Raw genomic sequence first — 14,704 nt, 5'->3', positions numbered from 1 at the left:
AGATGGCAGCTTTTTGGCACCTTGTGTAGCTTTTCTTGGTCTCACTATAGGGTGGACATGCTGCGTGAAAGTAGCATTTTGTCTTTAAGTAGCTGGACTCCATTGATCCTGTCACTTTAGGCTCATTTTCTATATGTTCTGTGTAAGTATTTACATTTTATACTAAAAATAAATGAAGGAAAACATAGTAACTGTCAGGAGCAGACTCATTATTCCCTCATTTATTGCTGTATATAGTAAATCAGTACATATCAAAGAGTCACGCTGACATTGATGACATCTGCTGTGCAGCTCCATCAAATGGTGAAACGTGTGTGTGTGTGTGTGTGTGTGTGTGTGCACATGAAGGACAGCAGCAGGGACCTCACACAGAAGAAACACTTGGCGTCTCGGAGTCTTTGTAGTGCCGCTGGGTCGTGGTATTTCATAAACAGCGCCATTAACGCCAAGGTTTCCTCTGGTCCTCCGCTGCATGGCGATGCTGGTTGACACATTCACTCCATGTGCACGGGGCTAATGACGCCATGTGGTTGCAATCACCTTATCAGTGTGTTTCATCTTGTTAAATGGATCCCAGCGGACTGGTTTGTCTACCAGGACCAGGAGATATGCATGGATGTGTAAGATGAGAACCAGAAATAGGACAAACCAGGTTTAAGATGATAGTGGATTAATTGACTTGACTGATTTAAGTTTAAAGAGAGTTTTATTCCTATGTTTATACTCTTAATAAGATGATAAAACCCAAAAAATCCTTGCATAATAAAACTGACACTCCAATTAAGACTTGGTAATCACATAAAGAAATCACAAAAAAGGAACAGAGAACGCATTATATTCAAAAATAAACCTGATAAAGATAAAACCCAGCTATAGAGCAGTGGCTCAGGGGGGAAATGGGTGTCTACCAATTTAATGCTTGACGGTTCAATCCCCGGTATCCCTGGTAAGATACTTTACCCCAAATGGCTCCTGAAGCCATGTCTATGGTTTTGAGTTGAATGGAAGTCGCTTTAGATAAATGCGTCGGCTAAATTACATAAAATACATTAAGTCATTTAAGTGCTGAAAACGTGTGCTCCTGAATGTGTGAGAGAAAAGCAATGTGGAGTGTCATGGTCGTGACATGCAGGCGCACACTTAACCCCGGTTGATGTTTATTTTTGGCATGTGTTACCGCTCAAAGCGAAGCACTCATAGATGATGACACTTTTCTTCACTCCCCATCCTCCCACTGAATTGGGAGAAGCTTAACCAATCAAGCGGTGCAGCCTGGAGCCAGCCAGCCAGGCTTTCTATGGACGGAGCCCACAACACCTGCTCAGAGGGCTTCACTCCTCACCAGCAGCCTGACGCTGATCTCCAGGGGTCAGCGGAGGGCCCCGCCAAGGTTGTCCCCTATGCCCAATTCTGTTTGAATGGCCTGGGTGTGGACTTCCTGTTAGGGTGGATCAGAAATTGAGACTAGAAGGCGACGTGTGGAGTGTCAATTTGTTGCGCAACTGATGTAACTGTTGTCGGTGTGCTTAGTTAAATAGGGACTTTTTTAAAATTGGCTTCCAAACTAGTTTTATAGTTGGTTGTTTCATAAGAAGTTAATTTCCCCCTACAGCACACATTTCCTTGACCCAGGTCAGTCTTTAAACTGCGATTGATGCTTGACAGAAGTCCCTAAAAAGCTGATAACAGTACCTCCCTGTTCCCTGATACAGTCATAAAGTGAGTAAAAGATGAATAGATTTATTGACTTCATCCTGACAGCTTGTAGGTCTATATAGAGGCGAGCAGTGTTCCAGCTAGTAAACTGCAGCACAGAGGAACAATAGGACCACAGGAGTGAAACATGGGTGCAAATCCCGCCGGCTGTGTCCAGACTTCAGAGAAGCTCAAACAGCCCTCACTTTGTCCGGCTAAGAAACGGCGCTATGATCAATAGCTGCTCTGTTTTGTATGAAGTTGGTCAGTCTCCGGCGCGCTCTTTCCCTCCCTCCTCTCTGCTTTTTCATATTTTTCAGAAGCTCATTATTTCGTAGCTGCTGTGGGTGTGAGTGCTAAAGAGGCTCACATGCAATGTGTATCTGACAGCGCTGAAATATTAATGGTCCCCAGTGTAGGAGGTTGGTATAGGGCCTGCATGGTTACAGTACAAAGGGTGCCTTCTTGCCACCAGGCTGTATTAGCAGAGCTGCTAAATGAATGGATGGATTTCTTCATTTCTCCTTTTGTGTTTTTGCGGTAAACATCAGACCACTTTCTCTTCTTCTAACAATTTGCAACACATACACTAAACGGGTGTTGGAGATGCACACACACACACACACACACACACACACACACACACACACACACACACACACACACACACACACACACACACACACACACACACACACACACAGTGAAGTGTAAGAGCTACACTACACTACTGAGCTTTCCGTGGGAGGACAAAGAGGAGGGCATTTGCTATCAGTTCACTTTGTGTGGTCTCGGTCGTAAAAAACACGCTGTTCTTTGACTGTGAAAAAAGCCTGTCTTTAATTTTTGGGAAACCCATAAAAGTTTGTCGCTCCTTTCATATCGGCTGAAGAATTGAAAACAAATGCTACATTCTCCCCTCCTCTCCTTTGAACTGGGCAATTATGGAGTTGTGAAAATAAAAATCAGTCTGTAGATCTCTTTACCCCCCTCTCTTTTCTTTCCTTCCTTCTCCCCCTCCTTCTCGCTTTTTCTTCCTCAGTCACTTTCTTTTTTCACTCCTTCCCCCCTTGTTTTTGAAGAAACCGAGGGGGATCACTGATGTCAAAGTCAAAACCAAGAGCATTAAGAAAACTGGCAAAATGCAATACAGCTGCAATCCGACATGACGCTAGAAAATAGGGCTGAGGAGCAGAAAGCCTCTCTCCCGTATTCCCAGGGCGCGCAACTGCTCCCGGCCTTGGCTTTGATCTCTTCAAAGCCTCCTGCCTCCTACTAGATGGAGAGTCTTGGCTGCTGCTCGTGAGCGCTGGAGAGAAACAGGGAGGGAGGTGGGGGTGTTTTTTTGGGGGGGAGACGTCGTCTTTTCCTTTCCAGGGCTGAAATCAATCACGGTGCCGAGGCAATTATGTGTAATTCAACCCCAGCCAGATTAGTGACTCTTGTTACCTGAGCGACCGGAGCTCTGTAATCTGTGAGACACACCGGCCTCACCAGCAGAGGAGAAGCCAGGAACAGGCGAGGGCACTTGAGGGAAAGGAGGGGAGAGAGGGGAGAGGGAGAGGTGCTGAAAAGCAGGCTGCCATGCTGCTGTCCAGCAGAGCAGAAAATCACAGTACAATGGAGTGATTACACTTGCAGATGTAGCCATATTTATGACGAGGCGGACGGATAGAAAAGAAAGGAGGACGATTGCTGATTGCCATGGAGATTGCTAGTTAGTGTGCTAACTAGCCATGTCTCTTTTGTGTTAAAACATGTGCGTAATGTCACCTCACTGTGCTTCCAGTCCTCCCCCACCATCCGCCACCCTGTCCCCCCCCCAGTGCCATATCTCTATCCCTCATGCCCTCCACAGCCGGCTCCGAAATGCAAGCTCGGCCAAGGCTCCTGCCCTAGGCGCCCAATTTACTACGGCTGGAGAAAAACTCAGTGGCCCCAAGTCACAGAGGAAAACAGCAGAGCTGAATGCTGCTCTTTCCCTGCTGCTGCAGTTCGTCTGATCTGTGCAACTGTTTCAGTGTCTTAACACGCAGCAGTGTAACAATTTACACCCTTCTGCTTTTTTTATGTGGCTTACTGAGGAGATTTATCCCAATTATGTTTGCTCCTAGTTTAGGCAAATGTAGAACAGGGTAGGAGTTTGATGCTCATGACTAATACCACCCAGCGTACGTATTGAGATTACTTATTTGTATGACTTTTTTTTAAGCCTATGATAATTTCATGTTGATATAAAAGACAACTAATTGGAAGTTCGGTAGAGGGCAGAGCAAAAAGAAAGCTTTGTATTATTGTTGCTTGAATTAGAAATATATGATTGCCTTGGCTTTTATTCTTCCCCTACGCTCCGGTTGTAACAGCTGATGTCACAGGGATGAGAACAAGGCTTTGTTTTTTTTCCTCAGCAGTCACTTGATGCAGGATGATGAAACCCACAAAGATATCCAGCAAGAATGTGTTTGTTCATCTGATGAGCTCGCCCTGTGCTCCGTGTTTCTTTTGATCATCAGACTGCTCGGTCGGTGATTGAAGGCACTTATTTTTTTTTCTCGTGGGATGTATACATCGAATAAATTACATATACCGTCCCGTAATAACAGAACGTCGATGTTCAGGACCTTGATGTCTGCGATAGTTTTAACAAGGCAGGCGGACAGGGAAGTGGAGCTGACTCTAAAAATATAAAGGTCACGCTGAATGGATTATGTGGCATCAATGGAGCCACCGTCCAGCTCAGCAGGAGCCCTTAAATCCACTAGCAGCTATAACCCCTCGGCTCAGGGGCCAGGTGACGCTTTTCATGTCCTCCAATGCAGACACATCACAGAGGCATCCTCCACTTTGAGCTGCCCGTCATCAAACAATGCAACAAAACATCAAATCAATCCACCCCCACCATATCTGTCTTTTGATATAAATGATGGGGGAAGTGGAAGTGCCCAACACACCTCAAATATACATTTCCATTTCTCCCATCGGAAACGTTGACACTACTTACTGAAACAACGGTATAGTTAAAAGGTAGAGGTTGACTTTTTTATTTGGAAAGTTCAACTGGGATCATAAAGCTGCTCGGTTTTTACATTGGTCCACCATGCTTGCTTTTGTTCAAACAGGTCGTTGTAGTCTCTGGGATTACAATAGGATTACTTTTGCCCATAGCAGATAGTACTTTAAGCTATACTTCTTCAATTCTGCTGCTTGAAATTGCAATGGTGTGTGTGAACATGGTTGAACGCGCTGTAACCATAACCCGTCAAGATGTTGAAGTAAAGGAAAGACCATCCACATGTTGACTGTAGTAACCTCTATCAATAATCTGAATGACTCAAGACTTTAGCCCTTATTACTCTGGTTATCTTCCTAAATATACTGCTTATTAGGTTTTAGAATGATCAAATAATCTGCTGATTTTCCAATAAATAAATAAGAAAAAGTGTCATATTGCTTTCCTAACAGACACATATATTAAAACATTTAATCAGGCCACTATGAATAAATCCAGCTAAGAGCTAAATTACAACCCCAGTGTGTTCATTGTTTGGTTTATCAATCTGTTTGTGTGGCGTCAGGTGCACGAGTGCGCCTCGTAACGTTGCTGTAACCATATGCCCTGAGCCTAAGGAGCCCCTTTTGTGCTCCAAAGATTCACTATTACCATTTCTTTAGAGGTATCAAGGGATACGCATATGTTGTCGGTTGCCATGTTGAACATTGGTCATTGTTTTGTTTGTATTAAAGCCCACAAAAACCCTGCCACTGAGCTAATTGACGGGGTGGAGATTTCATGTGACCGTTCAGATCCTTGGAGAGGTTCTTCAAGTGTCCCCTGCTTCTTTGTGGACGGAGAAAAGCCATTTGTTCGGAGGGGATCAGATTTGAATAGCTTTGTGCTTTTTCATTCAGATCTTAACAGGGGCGTGTGCGGCCGGCTGGAAGGAAACCCTGAAATGTGTGGTTTGATTAATGACTAATTCCAGGCTGAAAGGCAGTTGTTGGTAGTCTTTACCAGTTAATCCCTTAAAACGAGGAATCACACCAAACAGTGGGCTGCTGGTATTGTTGTACGGTCTATAAGGTAAAGGAGCTGAAAGGTTTGCAACGTGATCCACTACCATGAAGGCTCTTAGCCCTGTGGCATGATCCTTGCCTCATTATAACCTGGACCGAAACAGATACGGGTTGTAGCCTAATGAAGAAACGTCAGGGTGTTGATCTAAACAAATGTATTTATGAAGATAAAGGTGTAAAGCTTTTATTTGTTAAAAAAAAAGACCGTTGTTCATGTGACTACAGGGTCAACAGTTCACAACGAGGCCAGGACACAGGTGTGAGGCAATGTGGCTTCCTGTGAACGGCAGTTTTTAAAGCATTACATAACCTCCATATGTAACCCTACCACAATATATTAGACTGTCCACAAACACCAGGCTTTATCCTTGCATTTCATTTTGTTTCATTACGCCGTCAATGGCACTGGCTCACTATCCCATCAATATTTGCATTCCTTCTATTCTTACGTGTCGGTGGGTGTGCATCAGTCTGCTTGAAATACAGAGGGAAAACTAGGTCAATACTCTCTACAGCTCAGGCAGAAGCAGCTCTCATTCAAATCACCTCCCTATCCACATTTTCCAAGTGTGTGCCATTGAAAACCTTCCCCGCAAAAACTCGGCAGCAGCTCTACATCCTGTCTGCCTTCCTTCATCCAGCTCTCCCTGGCTAGCTTGCAATGCTAATATTTAACCGTTCGTTTCCGTAATGTGCGATGTTGCATCGGAGCTAGCTGGAGCTTAGAGAGAAGAGTACTGTCTGTAGCTATCCTCTCCACAGGTAGAGGCACACAAAGACCCCCACCAGACTCTATTTTCCCACTCAACGCTGAGCTCCCAAATCCAAACTGACAGCCATTCATGCCCAGAATACCTGGGCGAAAGCTGAGGGGGGGAAACACTATCTAGGTGTAGCAGGCAAATCCGCTCTTGTTCGACGGATCTATGAAGCTCCTGCATAAGGCAACTCATCAGCACTTTTCCTCCATTCTGCACTGCATATACTCTGCCTCTTTCTCCATGTGTGTGGTTATTGTGCGGAGGCTAAGGTTTTAGCGCTTGCCACACAAAGTTAGCTTGTGCTGCGATTTTATTTGTGTACATCTCTTAGGGCCTTCGAGTGTTGTTGAATGTGGATGTTGGCACAACCGCGCCGCCTGGCATGAATGTAGCTACTCAGCAGACCAGAGCTGGCTTCTAATGATAAATCATGCAGTGTGTTAATGCAGCAGCAGGGAGGCTATAAATAGTTGCCGGAGAGGGATGACGATTGATTCAGGAAGAAAAATAAAACATGCTCCAAATATTTTCTGCTTGTGGTCAGCTTTAACAGCTGGTTTGAAACATAGGGCCGTAAGGTTAACACTGCACTGATCAGATAAATGACGCAGCTAAAGGAAGGTTTTACTATCAGATTTGATTGCAGTGAGACACAATGACACTGTGCAGATAAACCAGGTAGATGGGTTTTTGCTTTTTGTGCTGAAATGACACTTTTCTCCAGAACTGGTGTCATCTAAGGTGTTGGGATTGGGTCTCAATAGATCCAGGGAGAGTGATGGAGGTAGCCATGATCTTTTGTCGTGGCGCAGATGCCTAGTGGGTGCTCAAGTGTGTGTGCGGTCTTCCTTTTTGTGTATGTGTTTGTGTGCGCTCGCAGGCCTGCTGACAGTGGTACTTCAGCAGAATGTTTGCCCTTTCCTCAGTCCTTTGATGTGACCAGGTCCTGCTGTGATAATGAGCCCTGTGCCCCGCCGCAAGGTGAACATCCTGCAGTTCGCCCAGGGCTCTGCCAGAGCAGCATCCCAACCCCCACCACTCCTTCAACACACACACACATATGCAGACTCTCTTCGAATACAACAGTGCAGGAGCCGACCACCACTCGGCGCTGATCAACTTATACAAAGTGCTTGGATGGTGTGGAAATACCACCATTTTTCAAACCTGAATGTATAGGCATTGTACACAAAATTAGGGCCTGGCACTATAGATAAATTAGTGATCAATATAATGCAAGTTAAAGATGTATACAACATGTAATATGAATTCAAAGTTACATAGAAATAATCAAATGCATTGTTAAACTCATAGAGGATAAGTGTCTTAGTATTCTATATTTTTTTCTGTGTAGTCAAAGCCTGATATATCTTACTTCTCTGACTCAAAGTTGGAGTAAAAACAATGCAACAGAAGCTTAAATGCCAAATCAGCATCAAACCAAACTGTTGCACTGGGTTACTTTGTCCGTTCATCATGGGCAGTGTGGTTTTTTTCAAACATAAAGATTCCTGTTGAAGTGTGTATATGATTACGCTGCAGAATATAGTGCCTTGTAAATGCACTGTCCTCTTAAGTTACATTTTATAAAAACTGCAATTAGCCTTTTCAGTAGAAACAAATGGGCTTGGGTGGAAAATGACAGGCTTTTGCAGAAAAGAGACCGACTAACATGTTGCTGGTTTTGATCTTTTCATTGGATTTGTTAACGTATACAAAAACAATACCACCAGCCCCATCATATAACTATGGTGGACTGATATGTACCGGATGAAACCCTGCAGACAGACAAATCAATCGCAAGTTTCATAAAAAAAAACCAAACAAAGTTATTTTAAAACGGTAAGACAGTTTGAAAAATCTAATAGAAGCTGTGCCGTGATTTCACCAAAGACCAACACACAAAATAACTGAACTCTTGTCTATACTGCAGCTTCTAACCTTCATGACCTCTCACACAACCTCTTAAAAGCCTTTTTGAAAGCAGATTGGCTGTCATAGTATACTCCACTGTTTCTACTTAACTCGCTGTGGCTTAACAGTGAAGACAGACAGACAGCAGCTGGATCACTTCTAATGTTCTGTTACTCTTCTTTTTTTCAAATGGCTCCACGACATATAGAAATTTAGAGTTGAACACTTTTTTAAAAAAGCGGATACAGTCTTTTCATCTGGGGCAGGCATATTTCACACAAATTATCTGCTTTGCACTTTCAAAATGTCAGTGTGAGAGCTAGCGTGATTGGTTTGCTCGGAGCACACGCTCTTCATGCCAACTGAAGGATGATGGGTAATCCACCTTGGTCTATTGGGTTGTGCTTGATGAAGACAGTCAGCTGTTAATAGCTCCTTTGTGCTCACATGTAGCATGTATGTGTTAAATTCATTAGGCGCGTGGTTATTGCGGTCTCTGATCCCTTCATCGTGAACCATGACCGTATCTTACATGTGCCTTTCGAGTGGGTTTTTTGTGTGTGTGTGTGTGTGTGTGTGTGTGTGTGTGTGTGTGTGTGTGTGTGTGTGTGTGTGTGTGTGTGTGTGTGTGTGTGTGTGTGTGTGTGTGTGTGTGTGTGTGTGTGTGTGTGTGTGTGTGTGTGTGTGTGTGTGTGTGTGTGTGTGTGTGTGTGTGTGTGTGTGTGTGTGTGTGTGTGTGTGTGTGTGTGTGTGTGTGTGTGTGGACTCCATGTTAATGCAGTGGCATGTGTGGTTAATGTGATGTTTGGCTTGTGTGGGTGTAACGGTGGTATTTAGAGGACAGCGATAAATTTGTGCCGCTACTAAAACCACAACATTACCTATGTGTCTTTTTTTTGTCATTAAGTACTTCACCAGTTTCTGAATACTTTTGGTGTTTTTAAACATTTTACCAACTGGCCTCGGCTTTCAGAGTCATCACTTCTGTATGATTGAAATAAAAAGAAGGGAGGAGAGATTGTGTGAGGGGGGGGGGGCTTCACAGATCTAACTGTCTCTCCAGGGTAGGCTTTTCCTGTTATTCCCAGCCTCCTCCACTCCTGTCCCTGTGGTTGACTTCGCTTGTTCGTCTCATTACCCCGGGCGCGTGGCGCTCCTTCGCTTGCTGGCGGCCCAGCTTTCTTCTCCATTAATTGGGTTTCGTTACATTAAGCCCCCTGGCCGAGGGGCCGTCCTGCCAATAAAACATTCCATTTTTAGCACTCCACTGCAAGCTGGTGGGGTTCAACCCACTCTGCAAATGGTAATTGGTTATTTATTTAAGCTTCCTCAGGTTGGTCTCCACTGATTTTGGTAAAGAGGGAGGGGGGAGGGCGGTCCCTTTTCTCTTTCCTGCACTGTAAAGCTACTATGAGAGAATGTTTGCTCACTTTTGTTGGGCGAAGGTCGAACAACTTTCTGACAAACACACCTGAAAGAACACCTGGTCTGATGGTGACAAATCTCTGCACTGGGCACACCCTACTTCATGATTCATCTTTCAGCACTAACACAGGATTTCCATTTGTTTTGTTGTCTTTGTGATCACATTGTGGGTGGAAACAGTGGCCAAAGAGGATATTTTAAAAAGTCAGCTGTGAGTGGGTGCTCTGCCAGTGATTCACAGTTATTTCAATGATTCCCTCAGGTGATGAATCATATTTTTAAAGGAAATGAACTGATACTGGTTGCACACACGAACAAATATCTTTTCCTTTTTTCTTTTGGTTACTCCCTAGTGCAGAACTGTGAGTAGGTGACGTTGGGTTTTGGGGTTAGAAGGGCTTCTTAGTGAAAAGATTTCGCAGCATGGGAATCCATAGCCACCACATCTCCCCAGCTGTTTGTGAAATACCTCACATGGTTTCTGCACACTTGATTGTAGCTGCAGGCGGGAAGAGTCCTCATTGCATATAAATTACAGAAGTGGGAAGTGATTATTATAAAATTCCCGCTTTCCCTTTTTCCACTCCACTCTGCAGAAGTGGTATAATTGAGTGGAGTACAAAAGCCGTGCTGTGAGGGGGGGAAATAGGGAGTGAGATGCTAAAAAGGCAATATTGCAGGGATAGATATTTCATATACCACATACACAAACACACACACTGGTGCTCCCGAAACCGTGGCAGGATGCTGGTGGAATCTGACAGAAAACAAGCTCCGAGACACCGGCGTGCCGTCAGATAAAACCCTCCCTCTGCAAAAACAAAAAAGGAAACAAAAACGAAACGTCCCTTTTCCCTTCCCCACCCCCAATTTCAGACGGCACGCCAAGTCACTGGCTCCCTGTGCTGAAACACACTGGAGTGTCTCCTCCATGGAGGGCTTCCTGCCAGATCCAGTTCCGCACAATGAATTTCTCTTAAAACCACATCTGAGGGGTTCTTCAGAAGGGCCGGCCAAGCCTGGATATGAAATTGCAAATGGAACGTTTTCTTTTCAATCCTCGCCGCCTCTCCTCTTTCACTCTCCCTGAAAATATGAATAGAAAGATCCTAAGCCTATTATTCCTACTATACAATAAAGGGGACCTCCAATATGGCCGCCTTCCATCACAACACCGCTGCTGCTGCTGCTGCTACGGGACTGAGGACGGGGGGAGAGAGGGGTTCAAATTGCAGCAACGGACCATGACCCTCACCGTTGTGGTCACTTGTGGGTCTCCAACTACTTCCTGCAGGAAATTGGTAAAAGGGTGTCGTGCTGGTTGTGAGCTGCAAAAAGAGGGAAAGAAAGCCAACACGTTACTACCTGGAGGAATCATAACGGTGGCTCCATGGCGGCCGTGAGGACTGTAGCATAACGGTCGAACATGTGAGGAGTTTTCCATTAACCCTGATACAGTTTTCCCCATTTTGTAATGTATGATCGTTCAGAGAGATGCAAAGATGTCAAATGACAATTCACCGCTCTGCCTCTCTTCCAAGAATAAACCATGGTTAGCTAAAGCATGTGGTTTATGTAAATGTCAACCCAAATAGCCATAAATTGTGTGTTGGTCACAGAGGCCTGCAGGTTTTTCTACGGTGGATTGTTGCCACAAAGGAAGCAGTTTATTAAGAAGTTGAGAGAAATAGGATTTGACAGCTGTAACAAAAGAGGTCTCTTCTATGATGGAAGCCTCTATCTTTCTTGGGTGCTAAGGAGTCTCTCACCTTTTCTTTTGCAGTATCGTAGTTTTTGTGATCAAGAATGAGAAACAAACTTTTGTTTTCCGCTCACTTTTTCTTTCTCAGACAAGTTTGAAAAGACTTTTAGCTACGATGGTAATCCCTCCGGTTCTTATCTCATTCCCAGAGGATAACAAATGGGAGTGGAGAGGCATAAAATAATACGGGCGAGAATGCTATCATTTAGCCCCTGGTGTAGGCAAGTCCCAGCCAAACCCCAGTCCCGGTTAGCCTTCCTTTAGGGTTTGCAGCCCTAATAATAAGCCCTCCCCTCAGTAGGATGCGGTCTGACACTCCCACTCCTACAGATTATCCCGTCACCTTTGACTCTTGTTGACAAGGGGTCAAAGAACTACACTCACCTGGGCTAATAAGAAAAGCCTCTTCATCATGGCTGAATTAGTTTTAGTTTTTCAGGAAGGAATTTGTCTTCTTTGAAGGCAGTGTGTTGCCATCTTTAGTTCTACAAAGTGGACGATGGCATATGAGGATCTTATCGAAAGAGGAACTGGGAAAAGAAAATGGCCCACGGTGATGAGATTCCTGTCCCGATAAAGAATCTGATGCAGATGATCCGTCATGTGGTTTAGGATACTGAGATCTTTATGGCAACACACACACACGCACTCACGCACGCATGCGCGTGCACACACACACACACACACACACACACACACACACACACCGCCCTTTGTGTTCCCAGTTGGGACGTTCCCAGAAGGTGGGGAGAGGGGGGTCTTAAGTTGAGGCCGGTGCCAGTCTGTGAAAGGTTTGGGGAAAATGCAGACATTCCATCCACGCTTGTGTCCAAAGAGTTTTCTCAGTGTGTGTGTGTGTGTGTGTGTGGTGGGAGTGGCCGAGGAGGGGCACCAATCCCCACTTAGCACTGCAGGAATGTCACCTTGGCAAACACCTCACTAGGACAACGGAGGGAGAGCCAATAAAGAGCAGTCCCTTGATTATAGCGTCTCTTCAGACATTTCTGCTCATGCTAAGTTTAGACACGTTGCTCCGACAGCATTATTAATCAGGTGGCTCCTCCTGTGGGAGCGTCTGATTACCATTTCATGAAACTCCTTTGATTGAAAGCTTGTGGGAGCCATTTGGTGGAAGACGTGTCTCACCCAACAGTGAACCGACGTCTCTCCGATTAGCCATATCTCCTGTGGAGGTGATATTTTGACTCCAGCCCTGCTCCGGGCTTTTGTATAGTAGATTTAGCATGGCTAAGTATTGCCATGTGTTTCGTTGCTGCTGAAGCATGTAAGCGCTATTGGCTGGGGCCGGGATTTTTCGGGCCTGGCTTCGGGTCTATTTTCAGGAGGCAGGTTCTCTGTGAGTCAGCCGGGGATGGGGGACCTGTGGTCAGGCCGCTGTCGGCGTGATTACCCCTGCATTAAGCGCCGCTGCAGACATCTGTCTCACTCGCGCTCTCTCTCCAAAGCCATCCCCCTTCTCCTCCTCCTCCATCCCTCATCTCTCCTTCCCCCGGCTCTCGCTCTGTAATGAACTCCCCTTATTCACCAGCTAATGACTGCCTTTGATCTCCCGCCTAAGACCTCTGCTCTAACTCTACCCAGCGAATCTCTCCTTTCTCCCCCCCCTCCTTTTTGCTCTATCGCTTGCTCGCTCAATTCGCTCCAGCTCTGTTTCTCTCTTGCTGTCTCAAACATGCTCATGCTCCTCTTTGACTTGTTTTTACTCCCACCTTTAGGGATTAAGGTTTTCAGTTCTGCTGACCTATGTTGAAAAAAGTTTACAGACATTTGAGTAAAACGTTTTTAGTTTTCTCTTCGTCATTCTATAAGCTATTCTCTAAGACCACCCACACTATATGCCGTACCAGTCCCCAGATCATGTGACAGGGAACAGGAATATATTTCTCATCCAATAATGCAGTTGAAGCTCATGTAAAATGTCGTCCCTCTTTCATATTGTTTTAAAGTCTTCTTGTTTTGTTTCCACAGTCCAACAAAGTCCCCGTGGTGCAGCCGTCCCATGCAGTCCACCCACTCACCCCGCTGATCACGTACAGCGACGAGCACTTCGCACCAGGATCCCATTCTGGTCCTCACCCCCAGGATATCAACAAACAAGGTAGAGACCAAGCAAACAGATCCGAGCCTGATGCAACTCTCTCAGCCTCTACAACGACCGTGTGGCTGCAGTTACAGAACTTTGTGGATGAGCCATGTTTCCAGATATTCTGAATGTTCTTGTCGTAGTTTTGTAGTAGTAGTTTATGAATTCAAAGTAGGGGCACATTTTCAAAATGAACACAAAATCCTTTCTTTAAATTTCTCACCTGAACTTTTTAGGTAAGTAAAAGGAGACTACTTTGTATATTTGCACAGATTCCAAATGTTTCACCTCAATTTAGTTTAAATGCTGATACAGATACAGATTTAACACCAGTGGAGCCTTTTCTCAAATTTCGCATCTGTATACCTCATCTTGAATTTGCTGTTAATTTAGTTTTTTAACTTCCATATAACAATAAAAGTCTCAACTACCAACTTTATAATATTGTACACTGTTTGTTTTAATTTAAAGCAGTATTGATATATTAATGATTAATTGCATATTGTTGGGGTTTTAATGGACTAAAAATTACGCAATACCACATTTTATCATTAAACATTGTTACTATATTTGAAGTGGCATTCGGACGTCTTCAAATTTAGCAGAACACTTTCCAAGTAACAGGGTTAAACAGGGTTAGAGCCACTCTTTGAATCCAGAAATAGTCTGCTTTTATTTGAAAATACTTCAACAATGTCTAGCAGTCAGAATTAAACTTAAACCCCCACCTGAGTTTTATTTTTACATCCCTTTGTGTCAGGAAAGAGACGCAGAAACTAAAACGTGTCACAGCAAACTCATCCGTCCTCTCGGCTTATTTGAAGCGGCCTGTGGGACTTCGTTCTGAGCTCTGCTGCCCTCTCGCTCTGCTCTCTCTGCAGCTCAGTAACAACATCAAGCTGCAGCTCTGACAGCAGCAGAGCAGCTCCTCTCAGTCTGGACGGCTCCTCAGCCCCGCGCAGCTGGAGA

The 14,704-nt window shown here is 44.7% G+C and overlaps 1 protein-coding gene across 7 annotated transcripts in view; it reads left to right on the top strand.

Annotated features, from left to right (window-relative positions):
* The window catches only part of lef1 (lymphoid enhancer-binding factor 1), a 93,847-nt gene that overhangs the window by 60,410 nt on the left and 18,733 nt on the right, over positions 1-14,704 (top strand). For all 7 annotated transcript variants that reach the window (XM_063883239.1, XM_063883237.1, XM_063883236.1 and 4 more), the window contains one exon: positions 13,621-13,750. In XM_063883239.1, coding sequence (XP_063739309.1) covers positions 13,621-13,750 — 130 coding nt within the window. The remainder of the gene's footprint in view (positions 1-13,620; positions 13,751-14,704) is intronic.

The sequence above is a fragment of the Eleginops maclovinus genome, chromosome 5 (genome assembly GCF_036324505.1).
Source record: "Eleginops maclovinus isolate JMC-PN-2008 ecotype Puerto Natales chromosome 5, JC_Emac_rtc_rv5, whole genome shotgun sequence".
NCBI lineage: Eukaryota > Metazoa > Chordata > Actinopteri > Perciformes > Eleginopidae > Eleginops > Eleginops maclovinus.
The sequence above is the reverse complement of the archived record's forward strand: the minus strand, read 5'-3'. Positions and strand labels throughout refer to the sequence as shown.